This window comes from Phascolarctos cinereus, unplaced genomic scaffold (genome assembly GCF_003287225.1).
Source record: "Phascolarctos cinereus isolate Bilbo 61053 unplaced genomic scaffold, phaCin_HiC Scaffold_4;HRSCAF=312, whole genome shotgun sequence".
Lineage (NCBI taxonomy): Eukaryota > Metazoa > Chordata > Mammalia > Diprotodontia > Phascolarctidae > Phascolarctos > Phascolarctos cinereus.
The window spans coordinates 361,867,593-361,887,451 of record NW_027555847.1 but is presented as its reverse complement, the minus strand read 5'-3'; the positions used below and the strand labels follow the sequence as shown (position 1 = coordinate 361,887,451).

The 19,859-nt window shown below is 41.8% G+C and overlaps 1 protein-coding gene across 1 annotated transcript; it reads left to right on the top strand.

The window, feature by feature from the left end:
* Positions 1-611: 611 nt before the first annotated feature.
* GRP (gastrin releasing peptide) lies at positions 612-19,614 on the top strand. Its single transcript, XM_020993742.2, has 3 exons — positions 612-932; positions 12,817-13,061; positions 19,231-19,614. Exons 1-3 carry the CDS (start codon positions 791-793, stop codon positions 19,282-19,284), a joined length of 441 nt encoding a protein of 146 aa, XP_020849401.1. The 5' UTR covers positions 612-790; the 3' UTR covers positions 19,285-19,614.
* Positions 19,615-19,859: the final 245 nt, after the last annotated feature.

The following is a 19,859-nucleotide window of genomic DNA, read 5'->3' as shown; positions in this document are numbered from 1 at the left end:
GCGCTGGCTGGATTTGCTGCTGGGTCATATCCCTCTTTGGCTTAAGGGGATGGGGGCCAGTCCAACGGAAATTGGGAAGAAAGGTGGGACAGTGTAGGGAAAGGTTTTGGAGAGTTAGGAACAGTTGCTCAGAGCTAGACAGGTCCAGTTGCCAAACCCCACTAACAAAGCCTCTAGATTTCGCCTCCCAGGAGGTGTCGTGCTGGGTAATCTTGGGGGTGGGGGTGGAAATGGAGAGACAGAGAGGGTTCTTTTGGGAGCTGCCCTGTGAGTTGCTGGGGAGTGAGGAATTTGTTTTGTGAAGGGCCAAGAAGAGGGGTGGGGAGAACAGAAATGAAGATGGAGGGTCTGAGTACCCAGTCAAACCCAACCTGGAGGAGAGTGGGATGGGGAGAAGAGGATGTGGGGGGGGGTGCGACGTGGGTAATGACACGCATACACAGTCTCATCATCGAAAGACTGGGAAGATGGATAGTTTTCCGAGATGATAGCGGTAGCCCCCGCCTACTCTTTCGAGAGACGTCAGTCTGCTGAAGTTGGTAGTTTAACAGCACCCCCCCTTCCCATTCCCCCCCCCCCGGATTTCCATATAAATTAGAGTTACTAGCAGAGGCAGCAACTAGCGGCAGAGGCAGTGGCAGCAGCTTCTCCTCCTCTAGTCACCCTCCTCTTCCCCTACCCCCAGCCTCTGGAGGTAACCGAGCGCAGGACTCGAACTTGCCACCCGGACTCACCTCAGAGAACAGGAGATTACAGCTCTCTATCCCCGGGACCAGGCAGCGGCGCTACCATGCGGGGCTGCGAGATCTCCCTGATCCTCTTGACCCTAGTCCTCTGCGAAGCGCCCTGGGGGACCGCGGCTCCCTTGCCGCCAGTTGGCGTGGAGAACCTGATGGCCAAGATATACCCGAGGGGGAGCCACTGGGCGGTAGGTAAGTGTCCCAGGGCTGCACCCGCTTTTTTTTTTTTTTAATCCGCGGGGCCGTTGTATTTAGCCTGCCTGGTGAGTCCTCTCCCGCTTACTCCTCGTTTACTGTTGGACCAAGGCTGGGATCTGGACTCAGTCCACGCACCTCTCCAGCTCTACACGTGCTAGCCCTCCCCTCATTATAGACACTTGCCCCTATTCATCCCAAGCCTCTGTAGCATCCCTACCTGACTGTCCCTCCAAGCTTCTCTGGGATACCAGTCGGTTCCTAGCCGGCCACACACGTGCCTACTCCAAGGTACCGTTCTCCGAGACCACTTACCCGCCCCCGCTCACCACATGCCAGTCACTCAGTGCTACCAACCTCTGAGCCTCGATCTGCACCTACGCCACGGGAGCGGATAAACCAAGTAAAGCCCCCTCGGGGTCTTCCCCCGAAATGGCTCTCCGCTTATCGATCCACTTTTAGACTTTTGTATACATGCTCCACTCCCCATCCCGCAGTACAACTTTAAGAGCTGGGCTCCGTCTGTCGGGGGCTCGGGATGCCAGCCCCCAGCCCCACTGTCGCCGGCGACTCGGGCTTCGCTCTGGGCTCCTAGAGAGAGGCGGCTCTTTAGCCGTGAGCCAAACCATTGGTAGGAAGCAAGAACGAACGTACAGAGGGCTCTGGAGCCAGGGCTGAGGTGTTTGCTATCCGTGGTTCGGTTTCTGAGTTTGGCTCTTTGCTAGTTGCTGTTCCGCGACATTACCCATTTTCCCTCCTTCTCCCCCCAGTTTACAAAGAGTTCCTTTCTCAGGAAGATGTGGTCCAGCTTTTCCGTGTCCAACGGGAGCTGGGAATGGGGAGGGGGGCGCTGCTTCTTCTGCTTTCAGAGGACTCCTGACTAGTCTTCACCTTCTTCTCTCCCCTCCTAGCCTTTCCTCTCTTCTCATTCGAGGCTTCCTTTCTCTTCCTCCTTTCCTGCCTCGCAAACAGGTACGGGGAGCTGGGATTCTTGTCTCTCTTGGCGTTGGGGTACCCGAGGGAAGAGGGGGGGCTTGAGGAATCCTCGAGAGGGGGGCCGCAGGCTTTGGGGGCTTTGTCTGCTAAGTTCGCTCACTTTCCGCCCCAGCCGGAGGCCAGGCAACGCCCTTCCCCCCAGTGTTACCCCCACTCGGTCTCCTGGGTCCCCTGGAAGGATGCAGTTTCTTCAGACGTAGCATGCCCATTGTGCTCAGCTACCGAGTCTCCTCTGCCTGTGGACCTGACCTCTACAAACTTAGCAGGCAAACGAGAAAGAAGTGGTAAAGCAGACCCTTCTGCTTAAATGCTACAGAGCTGAAGGCATCTGTGTTTCTTCCTGCTTCGAAACAGTTACTGAGAAGATAGGAAATGCTGTTGTTTTATTCGACTGCTCCCGGTGAGTTCTAGCTGAACCAAAGCAACCAAATTCCCCAGCTGCAGGTGGTTCAAGAACATCATCCCCCTGCTCCTGGCCAGCCCTATCGCTATCGCCTAATTGGATCATAAGATCTTACATTTAGACCGGCAAGGGACCTTAGAGATGATAGGTCCGAGAACAGTCAGTCAACAAACGTTAAGTATCTATTATGTGCCCCGCACTGTGCTAAGCGCTGGGGATACAAGGAAAGATAAAAGTCCCTGCTTTCGAGAAATTCACCATCTAACGGGGAAGACAATATGCAATAACTGTACAAACGAGCTATAAATAAAGTGGAAAGAATCAACAGAGGGAAGACACTAGTATTAAAGGGGATCAAGAAAGGCTTCCAGTAGAAGGTGGGGTTTTAATTGACATTTGAAGGAAGCCAAGAGGCAGAGATGAGGAGGAAGAGAATTTCATGCATGGGGGACAGCCAGTGAAAGTGACCAGCTGGGAGACAGAGTGTCTTGTTTGAGGGGCAGCAAGAAGAGTAAGGGTGTAAGAGTAAGAGTAAGGGTAATGTAAGGTATAAGAAGCCTGGAAAGGAGGTAAGAGTTGGGCAGGTTATATATGGCTTTGAACTAGAGTCTTGAGGATTTTATATTTGATCCCTGGAGGTGACGGGGAACTGATGGAGTTCATGGAGTAGTACCAAGGCATTTTAGGATGATCCCTCTGGCAGCTCAGCTTAGGATGGACTGGAGTGGGGAGAGACTTATGGTGGGGAGACCCAACAGCAGGCTATTGCAATAGATCAGGTGTGAGGTCATGAGGACCTGTGCTAGGGTGGTGGCAGTGTCAGAGGAGAATGGGAATCTATAAGAGGGAGACATTGGGGTAGTAGAGAAAGAAGGGAGTTCTTGAGAAAGTTTTGTCAACAGCAGGTAGCTGTGTAAGGCTTTTTGGAGTAGTTTGGAGAATACATTCATTTGCATTTGTCTGGGTAGATGTTGACCTTTTGCTGTAAAATTCCTTCTCCGCAACAAGGCTATAGTGATTTTGGGACTCAGCAGGAAAAACATTTTTGGTAAACCTGTGATTTTATCAGTTCAGAGAACTCCTGGGAAAAGCTTAAAAGTTTTCAAGTTGCTTGGGAACATTGAATGGTTAAGTGTCGTGGCCACACAGGTTTGTGTGTCAGAGGTAGGACTGCACCCATGTCTTCCTAGGGTTGACGCTTTCCATCACATTGCCTCTGGACAATAGTAATGGGTCACATTTAGGCAGCACTTTACAGTTGTACAAAGCATTTTCCTCACAAGGTCCTTGTGAAGTAGGTAGGCTATGAATTCAGGTTCTGACTCTAAAACCAGTGAGGTTTCTGTTCCCCTGGAGTGGGAAACCTGCCACCTGGAGACCACATGTGGCCTTGAGACTCCTAACTACACTATATAACTAATTCTTGTAGCTGCTACTTCAGTGGATTGTAGTGAAGATCAAATGAGGATAATGCATCAAAAGTGATTTGTAAACCTTAAAATACTATGTAAATATCAACTACTGCTATTATAATATATGTCTCTATTCTATGGAAAAGAAGAATATGAGCCTCAGTCTCCTTTGGGATGGTGTTTCCAGCTATTCCTCTCCATTCAGAAACCAGGGAATGTTTGCTTAGAAGGAAAAATCGACATAGAGGGAAGGAATAGAGGTTAGAGGTTTCTTCAAATGATTTTTGACTCCTCAGGTAGAGGAAAGCACAAGAGTCAACATGATATGGTGGAACGAGGCAGCTGGGTCTGTGATGGCTAGAGACCGGAATTCAAATCCTGCCTCAGACACTGAGTGACTCAGAGCCTCTTATTTTACAGAAGAGGAAATTGAAGCCCCAAAAGGCAAAGTGACAGCTCAAGATCACACAACTAGTAAGTAGCACAGGTGACTTTATCCCAGGTCTTCTAGTTCCAAATGCAATGCAGTTTTCAACAACAATAATAATAGTAATAATTGTGTGGTTCTGGACAAACCACTTAACTTCTCAGCCTTAGTTTCTCAACATGAAAAACGGGAACAATAATAGAAATAAAAAACAAAAATAATAATAGGAACTACCTCACAGGGTTGTTGTGAGGACCATATGAAATAACATATGTCATTCAGTCAACTACCTTTTATTAAGCACCTACTATGTTCCAGGCACTGTGCTAAATGCTGGGGATACACAGAAAAGCAAAAAACAAAAACAGAAACAAACCAGTCCCTGCTCCTGATGAGCTCACAGTCTAATGGGGGACACAACACGCAAACTATGTACAGATATGTACAGGATGGGAAGGTATGGAGGAGAGCCTTCAGGAGTTAGAAGTGATAGATTTGAGGAACCTCAAGGCCATTGTTACCTATCCCAGCGAATGGATGGAAACACCCCCCAAAGAGAGGGATGCTTATAATGCCTCTTTTCCAAAGAATAGAGACATGCATTATAATGACAGGGGTTGGTATTTCCATAGAATTTTAACGTTTGCAAAGTACTTTACATACATTTTCTTGGAGTACTTGGAAGGCAGTAAAGTATTAGAAGACTGGAAAGGTAGGAATGCCCCATGTTATGGAGGGCTTTAAAAGCCAAACAGTAAAGTTTCTATTTGATCCTGGAGGCAATAGGGAATTTAAGCACTTTTCAAGCCTTAAAGTGCTATATGTATAAATGCCTGGTATTATTATTGTTGTTGTTATTGTTATTATTATTATAATTGAAAAATGCGTTGGGCTTGGAATTAGAAGGCCTGGGACGAGTCCCTTGTGCTGCTACATATCAGCTTTGTAACTTTGGGCAGTCACTTCCCCTCTTTGGGCCTTGGTTTCCCCATCTGTAAAATAGGAGGCTCTGACTAGATAAGCCAGCTCTAAAATTCTACACATTAAATTTGTTCTGTGTGGCCCTCAGAGGGCCAAAGTAAGACTAATCGGTAGAAAGTATAAGAGTCAGATTTGTCTCAATAGAAGGAAAATCTTTTTATAATTTAAAGCTACCAAACAAAATGGAATGGTCTGCCTCCAAGGGTGGTGTGTCCTCTGTCACTAGAGGTGTTAAATAGAAGTCAACTTGATTACCCAAGGTTAATGTTCTAAGGCAGGGGAGAGGAACTTCTGGCCTTGAGGCCACATGTGGCCTTTTAGGTCCTTGGGTGTGGCCCTTTGACTGAGTCCAAGTTTTACAGAACAAATCTTTTTATTAAGGGGATTTGTTCTGTGAAATTTAGATTCAGTCAAAGGGCCACACTAGAGGACCTAGAGGGCCACATGTGGCCTAGAGGCCACAGGTTCCCCTCCCTTGTCTAAGGTTTCACGTGATTCTATGGCCAGCTGCTGAGAATGGAGTTAATTCACAGCTACAGGGAATGCCAACCTCCTAATTAATTTGCTTGTGTCAGACCTACAGTTCAAAGTTTATTTGGGCTTGAAAAGATTCATTCCTAGGGTCTCTCAAGACTTAGATTCCTTCAAATCCATACCTAGAATCTCTAAAATAATACCAAAAAGGCTTTCGTGGGCTTGCCCATGGAGGAACTCTTTAAAATGTAGATCTCAAGGGCATTGCTGAAGGCTGTTATAATATTTGGTGCTTCTCTGTTTTTCCTTTCCTGGTACATACAGACAAAGGAGGTTGAGCATAAAACTAGGAGAGGAGAAACACTTTTCTAACCCAACGGTAGGGTTGGAAAAAGCATGGTTTGTGTAGACCAGGCCTATGCTGAATTATCTGAGGACACCGATGAGGAAAGAGAATGGCGGCAGGATTTTAAATTTAGGCCACCAGATACAACAAGCAAATGCCACATCCTCCTTTATAATTTAGTTTTAATTACATAAAACTGTAGCTATATATTGGTGTCCAGGAGGAAGTTGTCAGCACATATTTGCAGATTTGTAAGTGAATTACTCCTTCAATCTGAAAGAAGCATGATAGAGCAATCTAAACTGTTAATGGAGAACAAGTTTCCAGATTGAAAACTTAATATGGCCTCATTTGGCTTGATATTTATAGAAGTGTTTTGCTTCAGAATTGAAAAATGTACATCTGAGCCTGCAATTGGAGAAATACACCAGAGATTCCTTTTGATGCTCCTTGTCGATAGAATCTAGCATGGGACAAAAAAGCCTTGGAGCCAGTCCAGAAAGACTTGTTTCCAAAGAACCCAAAGGATTTTGTTTTGGTAGTGTTTTTATCAGTAATATAGACCTTGCAGGCCAGGCTTGAGCCTAGTCCTGGGACTGGTGATGGCCTTTATCAAGTTGTTAATTGAAGGAATGCTCATCCTCCAGCAGTTCCTCCATTCCACATAATGAATAAAAAAAAAATCTATTAAGTGCTTACTACCTACAAAGAACTAGAAATCCAAAGAGAGGCAAAGATAAGCCCCTGCTTTTGAGGAGCTAAAGTTCTAATAGAGAGAGACAACATCTTCGGAAGGTTTCGGCTGCAAGTGCAATGGAAAAAGCCCCATGATCCTTGGGGTACAGCACATGGTAATGTATCATCTTAATGCTATTTCTACTAACACATATTCCATATAACACATTCATTTCTGATATTGAACTATTTAATGATGCCAAGGACTTCTGTGAATGATTCCTTCCCCACCCCAGTAGTTGTGGCTACAGAAGGGGCAGGATCTGCAGCCCCTGAAGGGATGGCTACCACATTACATCACACCAAGGGTTGCTTTCGTGGACGATGGCTGTGGGACAGGGCTGGTGGCCTCGGGAGAGGAAAGTCACTGCTATTCACAGACTCCTGAGATCAGGATTCTGAGCTGCCTCAACCTTAGTTGGAAGGGAAGTGATGGTTAAGATGGTGGCAGTAATTGGATTAGCTTGGCACATGCCACTTCTTGTCTCTTCTTCAAGGGGAGTTGCTGCTTGATCTAGCTAAGCTACATGCCCTGTGAGTGGCAGGCAGTTGGTGAATATAGTGGGTCCCTTCTCCAGTGGGATTGCCCCCCTTGATGATGGCAATGATGGTTGATCCAGAAGCAGAGCCAGTGATCTATGTAGCACTGCTATTCCTAGGGCTCTTGGTCATACCAACTCTCTTGTCTGACATCTTTCTGTGATACAAAGTGAAGATGGCAAACTAAAGCTTTGTTGGAAATAAGGTTTCTTTTCTAATGCTGAGTTCTTTATACAGATAAGGTGGAATCATCTAACAAACGGCTTTTGGTGGAGAAACAAAGCAGATGTTATTGATACTATGGAGACAATTGGATTTCTTGACAGTAATGAAACCCAAAGGCACAAAAATAAGAAACCACAGTGAATTGTATTCAAGAAGGGTTTATTATATACTCTACAATGTAAACAAAGCTGGGAAAAATCCAGAAGGGATACAAGTGTTTGTGCATACCTATCAGGAACTAAGATGATAGGATTTTTCATCTAGAGTGCTTTGTAAACTATCAGATTTATGGATAGAAGAATTTATGAATAAATGAGACAGAGAGCATTGCGAGATATAAAATGGATCATTTTATTACATTAAATTAAAAAAAAAATTTCCAAATAAAACCAATGTAGCAAGATTAGAAGGAAAGCAGAAAACTGGGGGGAAATTTTTATAGACAGTTTCCCAAATAAAGGTTGTGTATCTCAAATATATAGAGAACATTGTCAAGTTTATAAGGATATGAATCATTCTCCAATTGATAGTCAAAGAATATGAACAGGCAGTTTTTTGGATAAATAAATCAAAGCTATATATAGATATAAGGCAAAATGCTCTAAATCATTATTGATAAAGAAATTTAAATTAAAACAACTTTGAGATATCTTACACCTATCAGATTGACTAAAATGGTAGAAGGGGGAAATGGCAAATGTTGGAGGGCACATGGAAAAATTGGGACACTCATACACTGTTGGTGGTACCTTTACCTGATCCAACCATTTTGGAGAGCAATCTGAAATTATGCCCAAAGAATTATTAAACTGCTTATACCCTTTGACCCAGCAATATCACTAATATGTCTGTTTCCCAAGATGATCAGGGGAAAAAAAGAACCTATATGTTCTAAAATATTTATAGCAACCGTCTTTGTAGTGGCAAAGAACTGGAAATTGAGAGGATGTTGGGGAATGGCTGAGCAAGTTGTGGTATATGATTGTGATGGAATAATGCTGTGCTGTAAGAAATGATGAACTGGTTGATTTTAGGAAAACATGGAAAGATTTGCATGAAATAATGAAGTGTGAAATGAGCAGAACCGAGAGAATGTTGTATACAATAGCAGCAATATTGTTCAAAGAATAGTTGTGAATGACTAAGCTAGTATTATGAAGTTATTAAGCTAAGCTAAGTATTATGAACATTCAGATCAACTACAAAGGACCTGTGAAGAAAGATGCTATAATTCTCCAAAGAAAGAACTGATAAATAGAAGTATGCATAGTATGATTTTACATATCTATCTATCTATCTATCTATCTATCTATCTATCTATCTATCATCTATCTATCCTATCTATCATGTCAAATGGTGCTTTCTCAAATGGTGGGGAGGGAAGGAGGGAGGGAAATAGTTCTGAATTTAAAATGTAACAAAAATAAACAAATAAAAATAATTTTTAAAAAGGGTGCTTTGTAAATCTGAAGGCACTATATAAATACGAGCTGTTATTTACTTTTAGACTGGTTTTGCAGATTTGTAAGTGAATTATTGCTTCAAACTGGAAAAAAAAACACAATAGAGCAATCTATACTGTTATTTTCCTGTTATATTTCTTTCATTGGCATAGAGAACTGACCAGCAAGGAGGCTTCCTTTAGTAATGCAGATTTACAACTTTTCTGCAATTTATTGTCCTAGAGATTTGCTTGGGGCATTGAGAAGAAGGAAAATAACTTGCCCAGGCTCAGAGAACCTGACCATGTCAGAAGCAAGTCATGAACCCAGGCCTTCCCAGTTCTGGTGCTTACTCTTTATCCCCTATGTGACACCACTGCTGATATTTGTTGCTGATAGCAATTGTTATTATCATTATTAAAACCACCTAATCAGCACCAGCCCTGGATTTAGGAGAACCTGAGCTCAAATCCGATCTCGGACACTTAACAGTTACTAGCTGTGTGACCCTGGGCAAGTCACTTAATCCCATTGCCTAGCCCTTCCCCCCAAAAAAAACCATCTAATTTATTATACTTCTGGAAATGATCCAACTTTAATATATTTCAGGCTCCTTTAGCTTTCACTGTTATGAGGTCTTTCTAGTAAATACTACACTTATGTTGACCAAGCTTGTTTCTGAAGAAGAGATGACAAAATAAACCTCCCTTCTTTCTGATGTCAGGTAGGCAAAGATTCAGGAAAAGATTTGGGCCTGCTACCTGCATCCTGCCTGGATAGCATTGGATTCTAGAAAGTAAGAATACTCAAAAAATTTATTGGAATCCACCTTCCCTACCCGCCTCAACCCAGAGCTGGAAGCTCTAGTATAGCTTTGGTGGCCCCATCTCCTCAGCTCCTCATAAAGTAGCATTTAGCTACTCTGCCTTCTGCAAAGTCATGTGGATTAATCCCCATTATGGATGCCTTAACAATATCAGAAGGAAGGCAACTTAAGAGCTTTCCTAGTCCAGAACTTTCATTTTATGGATGAGGAAACTTGAGGCTGCACTAAGTGGAGCCCCAGTTCATCCAGTTCCTCACACCATTATCTATGCCCGTTGCCCAGAATTCTGATTCAGGCCAATGTTCTTTTCCTTAAAACATGTTGTTGATACAAATTATGGAAAGAGCTTTGGATTTAGAATTGGTGTGTCCAAGTTTGTGCCCTGGTTCTTTGTTGTTGTTGTTCAGTCCTGTCCAACTTTTTGTGACCCCATTTGGGGTTTTCTTGGCAAAGATACTGGAGTGGTTTGCCATTTCCTTCTCCAGCTCATTTTACAGATGAAGAAACTGAGGCAAATAGGGTTAAGTGACTGGCCCAAGGTTATATAGCTAGTAAGTGTCTGAGGCTAGATTTGAACTCAGAAAGAGGAGTCTACCTAAATCCAGGCCTGACACTCTATCCATTGTGCCACCTAATTATCCTGAATCTTGGTTTTGCCATTTACTACCTATGTGACCCTGAATAATTCAATTCACTTCTGGACCTCAGTTTTCTCATCTATAAATTAAGGACTTGGACTAGAAGACTGCTAATATCCCTTTCAGAACTAGAGTTATGATCCTACAAACTTATTTCTAGGCACTAGATTTAACTTACAGTTTGTTTAGTTATGCTAGAAATCTATATATCAGAAACTATTTAATGAAGGACTAAACTTTGCCTTAATGGTCCTTGATATTTCACAGACTCAATCATCATATGACAAATTGTGTCTAATATACAGATGCAGTGGGCAGATGTCATCTTCCCCATAGTACTGCAGAAAGTTGGTAACAGTCATTATCCTTTCTCAGACACTGCAATTTCTGCCATTTCTTCTTTAGGGACTTACTGGAATGTTATTTAATGATCATGTGGAAGTGGTGGAAATTTCCCTGTAAAAGAAGTCACTGCTCTTTAGACAGGAGTGGGTGAATCAGTAGGATAGAAGCCTTTTTCTACTTGCAGTGAAGAAAGGCTCAGCAAACACTCGCTCCTGGTAGTGGTTGTCTCCTTAAGTGAGACTGACCCTGAAGCAATTCAAAGCTGACATCACAAAGAGCTCTTCACTTGTGAGTCCTAAATCAAAAGTGTATTACATTTCTAAATGTTACCAGCCTGGCTGTGCAACAGAGCCCATTCCTGTATATCAACAGCTTTAGCAAGTCCATTTAAGAAAGGAAATGACTTAATGCAAATACACGTAGCAGCTCAATTTATCAACGGTCTGAACCTTGAGAATGAGACTGAACATGGTATAATTATATTGACCCAGGCTTGTTCTTGAAGAAGAGATGACAAAATGCTCTCTCTTCCTTTTCTGCAGAGGTGGGGATGGGGGTGGTGGTGACTATAGGTTTAGAACATAGCACATACTGTTAGGCTCAGGTGATGTGTTGGGTTTTATGATGGTTAGTTTTTATAAATTGCTTTTTTCATTTTTTTCGAGCATTTGTTAGGCACTGTGCTAAACTCTACAAAAATTCCCTCATTTGATCCTTATACTATTCCTGGGAGGTAGGTGCCATTTTACCCCGTGCATCATTTATCAGCATTTTACAGTTGATGAAGCTGAGGCAGACAGGGATTAAGTGACTTGCCCAAGGTCACACAGCTACTAAGTGTCTGAGGCTGGATTTGAATTTGGGTCTTCCTGAATCTAGGCCCAGTGCTCTATACAACTGTCACCTAGCTGACTTTTTTTTTTTAACAAGGGAATGGCATGCTGGGTAAGGGAGGAGGCATGGATTTACATCGAAATGAAGGTATTAGAGGAACAAAAGATACCAATAAGAATGTTAAAAATTGAACAATCTGAACCTGGAAGTCAATAACCCCGTCTGAGACTGTTTGAGCTGCAACAGATCTCACTTCTCATGCCTGGTAAATTTCCACCCGTTCAGTGGATTTACCCACTTCTTAGAAACCTATCTCTCAATCAGATGTATTCCCTTGAGTTGCATCCGGGCCTTAAATAGATTGTATCAGGAGTAATCACTGCTGCTTTGTGGGAGGAAAGCTTTGGCCAAAGTTGGGGGGGGGGGGGAAGTTTCCGTCTCATTATTACTTTCTTTAAAATTGTCATTTCTGGGTAAAGTTTTCCAAATTCAGGCTCAGCTAAAGTTTCAGCACAAGTTAAATGAAAAAAATTCCTGTGACAATTTAGAAACACATTAGAAAATAGAAACACAACTTTTCTTTCTCATCTCAAAGAAAAGCTTTGAGACTTAATATCACCAATAATTCAGAAAAACAGCTAGGGAAAACATTCAGACAATGGCATTCTCAGTTGGGAATCGAACTTGTTATAGCATCAGAGGATGCTATAGTCAGAAGGGGTCTTGGGTATTGTGTAATCTAAATACTTCATTTTTACCAAGAAGGAAACTGGAGCCTAGAGAGAAAGAATGACTTACCCAAAGTCTCACAGATAAACACATGAAGGACCTCAGAGGCAGTGTAGTATAATGGAAAGAAGATTGAGTTTGGAGGTAGAGGACCTGATTCTACTGTCTATGTGACCATGGACAAGTCATTTAAACAGGCTTCAGTTTCCTCTGTTGTAAGATGAGAGAGTTACAAATGATTAACTCTCAGGTCCCCTTCAGCTTTAAAGCTATGATCAAGTTTTAAGACCATGATCAGAACCCAGGTGTCTTAACACTCAGTCTGATATTTTTCCCATAATTCCTCCCATATTTTGGCAGGGAGCCTTGGGAGGGATCAGTCAATAAAGATGCAGCTCAGCATGTTTAAACATTAGTTTTATTTTCCAGTTGACAGAGAATGGCCCCAAATAATCCAGTTTCTTTTCTTTCTCATCTCCCCATTACCCTTTGGCTAAGTAGGTGGTTTTCTAATTTTTTCCCTCCTAGGGCACTTAATGGGAAAAAAGAGCACTGGAGATTTTCCATATGCTTATGAAGGAGGAGACAAGATACCTGTGGTACCTGATAGTTCCAAGCCGCTAAGTGAATACCTGCAATGGGAAGAAGCAGAGAAGAATTCACTGCCTCTGTTAGAAGGGAAAGGTAGTAGAAGCAGTCAGCTACTTCGGCACAGTCTCCTGGGCTACCGTCAGCCCACCAGAGACTTAGACAGTGATGACCACACTAAAGATGTAAGTAGAAAATGTGAAAGTAAAGGAATGGAGTAGGCTTGTGTGTGACTGGTAGGGAGGGGGAGGTTGGGCAGGAAGGAAGTAGAAGAGGGGTTGAGACTTTTTGTTTCCATTTAGTGCTATATAGTCTTAAGATTGAAGAACCACTGCTGGTTCACAGGATTTGGGATATCATGCCCATTCCCCGTGCTGCTCTGTACTGCACTGCACTGGGTTCAATCCTGGGAAAGATTAGATGCTCTTTTCTTACTCTTCAGCTCCTTATACCCTCAACCAGAGCACTATGGGGATAAATTTGCTTAAGGTTTCTCCAGAAAGAGGAGTAAAAAGGTATTCAATATGAATCAATTATGGGACAGTTATTCTCATACTGTAGTTATTCCTATACACAAAGTAAATGCTAAACATAAGACTGACTGAATGCATTAACAAAATGATTTAAAACAGTTATTTAACTCATAACTACTCATAATCTGGGAATTTAATGCTTAAACCTCATCAAATATATAAAGCAATTAGAACTACTAAGAAGATAGTTGATCTTTCACCTTGGCCCTGCACTGTTTAAAAAACTCCTGGCATATGTCTTCTGGTTAAATAGCCAGGCTTGGGCCAGTCCTCTAGGGGTCACTCTTTCTAAGAACACTGAAATAAGTTCCTTTCAGCTCTGAATCAATGGGATCCAGAACTTCTGGACTTAGCAAACTCAAGTTCTCCAAGCCTAAGTAGGCTCATCTTGGGATAAATACTCATTTCCTAAGGTCAAGAAAGAGCAAATGAAGTGAAAAAAAAAAAGGTAGCCCAGGGACCCAAGTACAAGCTCTATTAGTTGAATCTCCATGCATTAGACGCCACTGTTGCCATGATCTTGGGCCTTAGTTTCCTCATCTGTAAAATGAGTGGGTTGGACTAGATCATGGCTTTAATTTTGTGATCTGAGGGATTCACCAAAAATAATATTTTTAAAACATGCCACCACCAGTTTAGGAATAAGTGAATTAACACAAATGAGATTTTTTTCACTGTCATCTGGAATAATCCACAGTGTTTTGATGTAATCATAGTCTCTAATGAGGACAAAAAAACATTAAGCTCATAATAGAAACCTCAATCCAGACATTATCTTCTATTTTTCTGATTGTGAATGGTTGTGAGCTAACAATGGACATAAGCATTCCTGTGGGTTTATCCATTAAAGTGAAAAAGAGACTTCTACAGGATTTAGAACTGACCACCAGGTATCTTTATAAAGTAATGAGATTCATAAGCTTATCAGTCCATCTACTTTCGAGTGATTATTATCTCCTACATATGTCACCCTTGAGAGGTTATACTCCTATTCAATTCAAATATTCAAATTCAACAAATGTCACTATGTGCTGTGCTAAGTACTAGGAAGACAAAGATGAACATGAAACAGGGCCTGCCCTCAGGGAGCTTCTATTCTACCAGTCATCATTTCTGGGCTGCTGCTAAGGCTCAAAGTACTGTGGGAATGCCTGCTCTCGGAATTCCCTTGAGACTCTAGTAGAGAAAATAAGAAATATACACAGAGAAGCATGATGCAAATTAGAATATGTAGCAAATGTTACAAATTAGACTAGAGGAGCACATAGGAAGCGAGAAAAGTACTGACATTATAATTGCAAATTGTTTTTTGTTTTTTTCATACAAAAAACCAATATTCCCCAGCTTGATCACAGACCTTATTCACCAGACTTAGATCTAAATAGTTTTTTGACCATTCCCTGAAGTCAAAACTGTCCTCAAAGGGCCAGCACCAAAACTATTCTGGAGAATATGTTACTGGTTCTGAAGCCGGTTCTAAAAGAGAAATCCCAGAAGTGTTTTCAGTAATGGCAGCAGTAGCAGATTAGTCATGTGACCTCCTCAGGTGATGATTTTGAAGGAAACAACACTCATTTGGATATCGAATTTTCATGAAGCACATTCAAGGACTAGTCTATGGGACTTATAGTCAAACCTCATCATTTCTATTTCCTACTAAAGCAAGAAGAAGAAAGCATTTTTAAAGATTTGGGAAGCTCATTCCCTTTATTCTACCATATGCCAAATACTTGTTTCTGGTCATTTAAGTACCAAATCTTTTAAATTTTTTCTTATTTTATTTTATATTTTAACTATATTTTATATATTTTTATTTTATTTTTATATATTTAATTATATTTTAACTCTTAGCCAAGGCAGTTTGGCATTTCCTTTGTGTTAATCATTTTCTGCCTATTATGACAACACACTTGTCAAACACTGGCTACATATCAAGCTTCCCTATTCACGTAGGGAGCATACCCTGAGCATAGTGCTCTTAGGAGCCCACAGACCTTCCAGTAAGAGTCAGCGGTGTCATGGTGAATAGTGCTGGGGTCAAGAAGACTCGGGATAAAATCTTCTTGTCCCTGAAACATATTAGTTGTATGATCCTGGGCAAGTCACTGATCCAGGCAGCTCTGTATTCTACAAGGTTATTATAGACCAGCTGTCCATCTCACTGGTTGAGAGAATGTCCATTATAATAGTTCTTTACAACAATGGAATCACAGATCTGGTCTGTCCCCCAAAAATGTCTCTTGATGACCCCTGATGATGGTATAAAGAAGCTACAAAGTCACTGAGCACTTCTAATGTTAGGTGTAGTTTTCAGATAGATCTACATAGACATATTCAAGAAATGAAGGACTTCAAATTACAAATTATCCTTTTTTTTTTAATCAAAGGAAAATGTTCTCTTTTCCATCACAGGCATAAAGCAACATGCCCTGGTACTGCTGTCCCTGAGCTGCGGTTCATAATCTGGAGCCTCTCTCCTCACTTTTGATTATATACGTAGTTGCTCACATCGTTCCCCCAGACTATAAAACAATGAATGTGTCATTGAGAACAAGGCTCAGGGACCTTCATAGGTCTCTGCCAAGTCAATATCTCAGTCATCTTTACCTTCTTGCGGGCTCTCCACTTGTCATAGTTGATCAGTTTAAAGCTGGAAGGAATCTCGGAGGCCATTTGCCCCAATCCTCTCATTTTACAGATGAAGAAACTGAGGCCCCAGGAAGGTGAAGTGATTTGCCCTGGGCCACAAAGATATGAAGTGGCAGAGCTGGGATTTGAACCCGGGTGCTCAGACTTAAATTATACACTCCATCCAGGGTTTTTGGAAATGCTTTCCAGCAGTCTCAGGAATGTGTAGCTGAGTCCAACTTTATTCTAGGGCTTCATTTGTAATCTGAGATAATCTGAGCTTCCCTCTGTGTCTAAGTGGATCCTCAGAGGAATACCTCGAGTTTTTGCCTCTGGTGGCCATGGGTAGAAGAGGCTGGGCAGCACTCTTTGGGAAAGGATGGAGAGGAAGAGAGCTGAGCTTTGTAGATTCACATTCGCTGCATGTCCTTGTACTTTGACTTACTGAGTGACTTCTATTTATTTCTGTTTGAGGACTTTGAAACCAGAAAAGTTCTAATGACTAGAAAACTCACAAGCAGGCAAGAATCATTCACATGCATATTGAGTGACCTGGTCATCCCCTTGTAAAAAGCAGAATCAGTTCTCCCAATTGAAAGCATACTCACTTTTTAAATTCTTTACAGAAATCCAATTTTTAAAAAATTGTAATATTTTATTTCCTCCTCCCAGTACATGTAAAGATAATTTTTAGCATTCATTTTTAAAAATTTTGAGTTCCAAATTTTCTCCCTCCCTTCCAAAGCATACTCACTTTTAATAATCATGCACCTATGAGAACCTGTGGATTCCTCCCATTCGGGGTCAGAGATCCAGAGCCAGAAGAAACCTTGGAGATTATCTCATTGAACCTACTCGCTCTCTGTATGAGAAGGAGGAAAGATTTGAGAGATTCAAGGTCACACAGGTAGAAAGTAACCAAGCTGGGATTTAAATTCAAATCCTCTGAAGTCAAAGCCAGCCCTCTTTTTTTCACAGCATCTCACACTCAGTAAGAACTTTTTTCCCAAAAAAGAGATCTGGCTCAGAGGCCTTTGGCTTTGACAATCCTCTCTATGTGGCATCCATGAACCATAGTATGGTTCTCTTTTTCTTCTTTATTTAATCCACCTACGTCAGACATGGAATCAACAGAAGGACATTCACTTGGAGACAGTGAGGGATTTCTATTGATCTATCCACTCCCCCTCAAATTGTCCCTCTTCATAACCAATGGCACACATTTGCAAGATGGATGTTACTGATATTTGCAATATGGCCGGCAGGGGTTAGTAGTACAAGTTGTGATGGAAGAGGGGGGAAGTTAGTTGGTCAATATGGGAATTGAACTCAGGACTTTGTCACCCTAGGCAAAACAGTCAAACTATGGACTGTATAATAACATTACCTGGGATACCCGTACTTTCTTTATTTGCTAGTAAGATAGTAATTGGAAGTCAGGAAACCTGAATTGCTTGAGTATCTTAGGAAGATTAATGAGAGCATGCCTGGAAGGTGCTTTTTCATCTAAATGGATGAAGTATTCTTTTGGAGCAAGGTAGTATTTTCCCATCGTAACTAGCCATCCTTTCTTCAGTATAGTTAATCTTAGCCAGCTACAACCAAAACATAAAAACCTGAGTGAATACTTGCTCCCAATTGTCTTGGCCACTGTGGTCTACAGCCCTCTCACAGCTGGAAATATGGTACTGTGCAGAGATTTTATTGGCCTCAGCTTTCTCATATATAAATTGGACTTGGACTAGACCAGGCAGGTAGATGGTGCAGTGGATCAAGCCCAGGACTTGGAGTCAGAAAAACCTGAGTTTGAATCCTGCCTCAGACATTTTCTAACTGTGACCTAGGGCAAGACATTTAATATCCCTAAACTTCACGTTTCTCGTTTGTAAAATGGGGATAATAACAGCACTCACAGGGTTGTTGTGAGTTTTAAATTAGATTACTCAAGTGAAGCTCTTTGTCAGCCTTCAAGTGTTCTATAAATGATAGCTGCTTATGATTATTGTTATCGTCATCAACATTAATGGATGATCTCCAAGAACCATAGAGTTATTACTGGAAGAGAATCTACAAATGATTTGTTCTAACCCCCATCATTTTACAGATAAGGAAACTGAGGCCCATGGAGGTCTTCTTTTAAGAGCATACAAGAAGTAAGCTGCAGGCAAGTTTAGATCCTGGGTCCTTTGATTTCAGAGCCAGTGGTCTGTCTACCACACTGTATAACTTTGTCCCTTAGTGAAATTAAATCAGGTGGAGAGAGATAGCTTCTGGGATACAGTTTCCCTTGTAGTCTCCCTATCCTTTTAGTTAGGTGGTATGGTGTGGTGAAAATGACACTAGATCTGAAGTCAGAAGACCTGAGTTCGAATTCCAGCTCCACTGTGTGCTGAAAGCTCACATACTCTACTTGTGTGACTTTGGGTGAGTCATTTATCCACTGTGGGCCTGGGATTCCTCATATGTAAAATAGGGATGGGAGACTTGAACCAGATGACCTCTGGGGTCTCTTTGATTAGAGGCCATCCAGTTGAACCCTCTCATTTTACATATGAGGAATCTGAGGCCTTGGGAGATGAAGCACTTGCCCAAGGTCACAAAGGTAGAAAGTAGAAGAGCCAGGATTTGAATCCAGGACCTCTGGTCTCAAGTCCAGAGCTCTTTCCATTGTATTACAATACCGTTTACCTATGATTCTATCAAGAAAAATAATTTTGTCCTTTAGTTGAGGTGACAGATAGATACCTGGTGGAAGATACTGATGACCACTTTGTTCCATTTATGAGTAGTTAGAAGTCCTCATTTGTAGCTGCAGAGATGCCAGGGTTTAGGCACCATCTGCCTTAGTTTTTTTTTTTTAACGCTTTCTGTCAACCACGGAGATTGTATGTATGTATATAGTTTGTTTTGTGGGAGGCAATTGGGGTAGAGTGACTTGCCCAGGGTCACACAGTTAATAAGTGTCTGAGGTGACATTTGAACTTAGGTCTTCCTAACTCTTGAGCCAGTACTGTATCCACTTCACCACCCAGCTGCCCCAAGATGGTATTTAGAATAAATGGACTGGGAAGTTACGGTGTTTCTTGTTAGTGGATTCCCAGAATTTGACTTTGTGATTGACAATAATGTTCATTAAACACTGCTTTCTTCCTGTCTTCCCTTTCTTTCCTTCTTTTCTTTTCTCTCCTTCAAGATGCTGGAATCCTTACTTCAGGTTCTTGACATGAAGGAAAGCATCCTGAGCTGAACTGGAGATGGCCCCTTTCAAAGGAACAATATCTTTAAATGACTGTGGTCTACGAGCACTGATTATGTCAGATGACGATGCTGTTTGCTTTGTGTAAAAAAGATTTCTTTTGAGCAAATCCTGTTGCTGTTCTTGTATCATTCCACCTTGCCTAAATCCATATTTTTCAAGCAGTATTTTGTTTGAACTGCTTTGCTGCCAATAACTATTGAGGAAGGATCTTTAGATCTTTATATTTTCCCAACCTATGTTGTCTATTTGTCCTTTAGTTTTGAGATTCCTGATATGTCAACATTCACAAAAAAAATTAAAATTCTTTTGAAAAGGCAAGTTAATGCTGTTGCTTCAGTCCAGACATGGAGAAGGCCCATGCAACAGAGATTACATTTGTCAAGTTGTTTGATGATTGGTTATCAGTTTGGTCAATTTCATGTTAATCCTCAATATTTTCCACTTATATAACCTAGAGAAAGGCCACTCACCTAGCACTTAAAAGACCAAACAGTCTGTCCTGTGGTTACTTCTCAACCTCATTTCCTCTTCTGCTTAAGACCATCCCAATCTACTTAATGGGA

Coding starts and splice junctions, on each gene's coding strand:
- GRP (XM_020993742.2), top strand. CDS start 791: ATGCGGGGCTGCGAGATCTCCCTGATCCTCTTGACCCTAGTCCTCTGC. Junction 933..12,816: donor GGGGAGCCACTGGGCGGTAG/GTAAGTGTCCCA, acceptor TTTCCCTCCTAG/GGCACTTAATGGGAAAAAAG. Junction 13,062..19,230: donor GTGATGACCACACTAAAGAT/GTAAGTAGAAAA, acceptor CTCTCCTTCAAG/ATGCTGGAATCCTTACTTCA.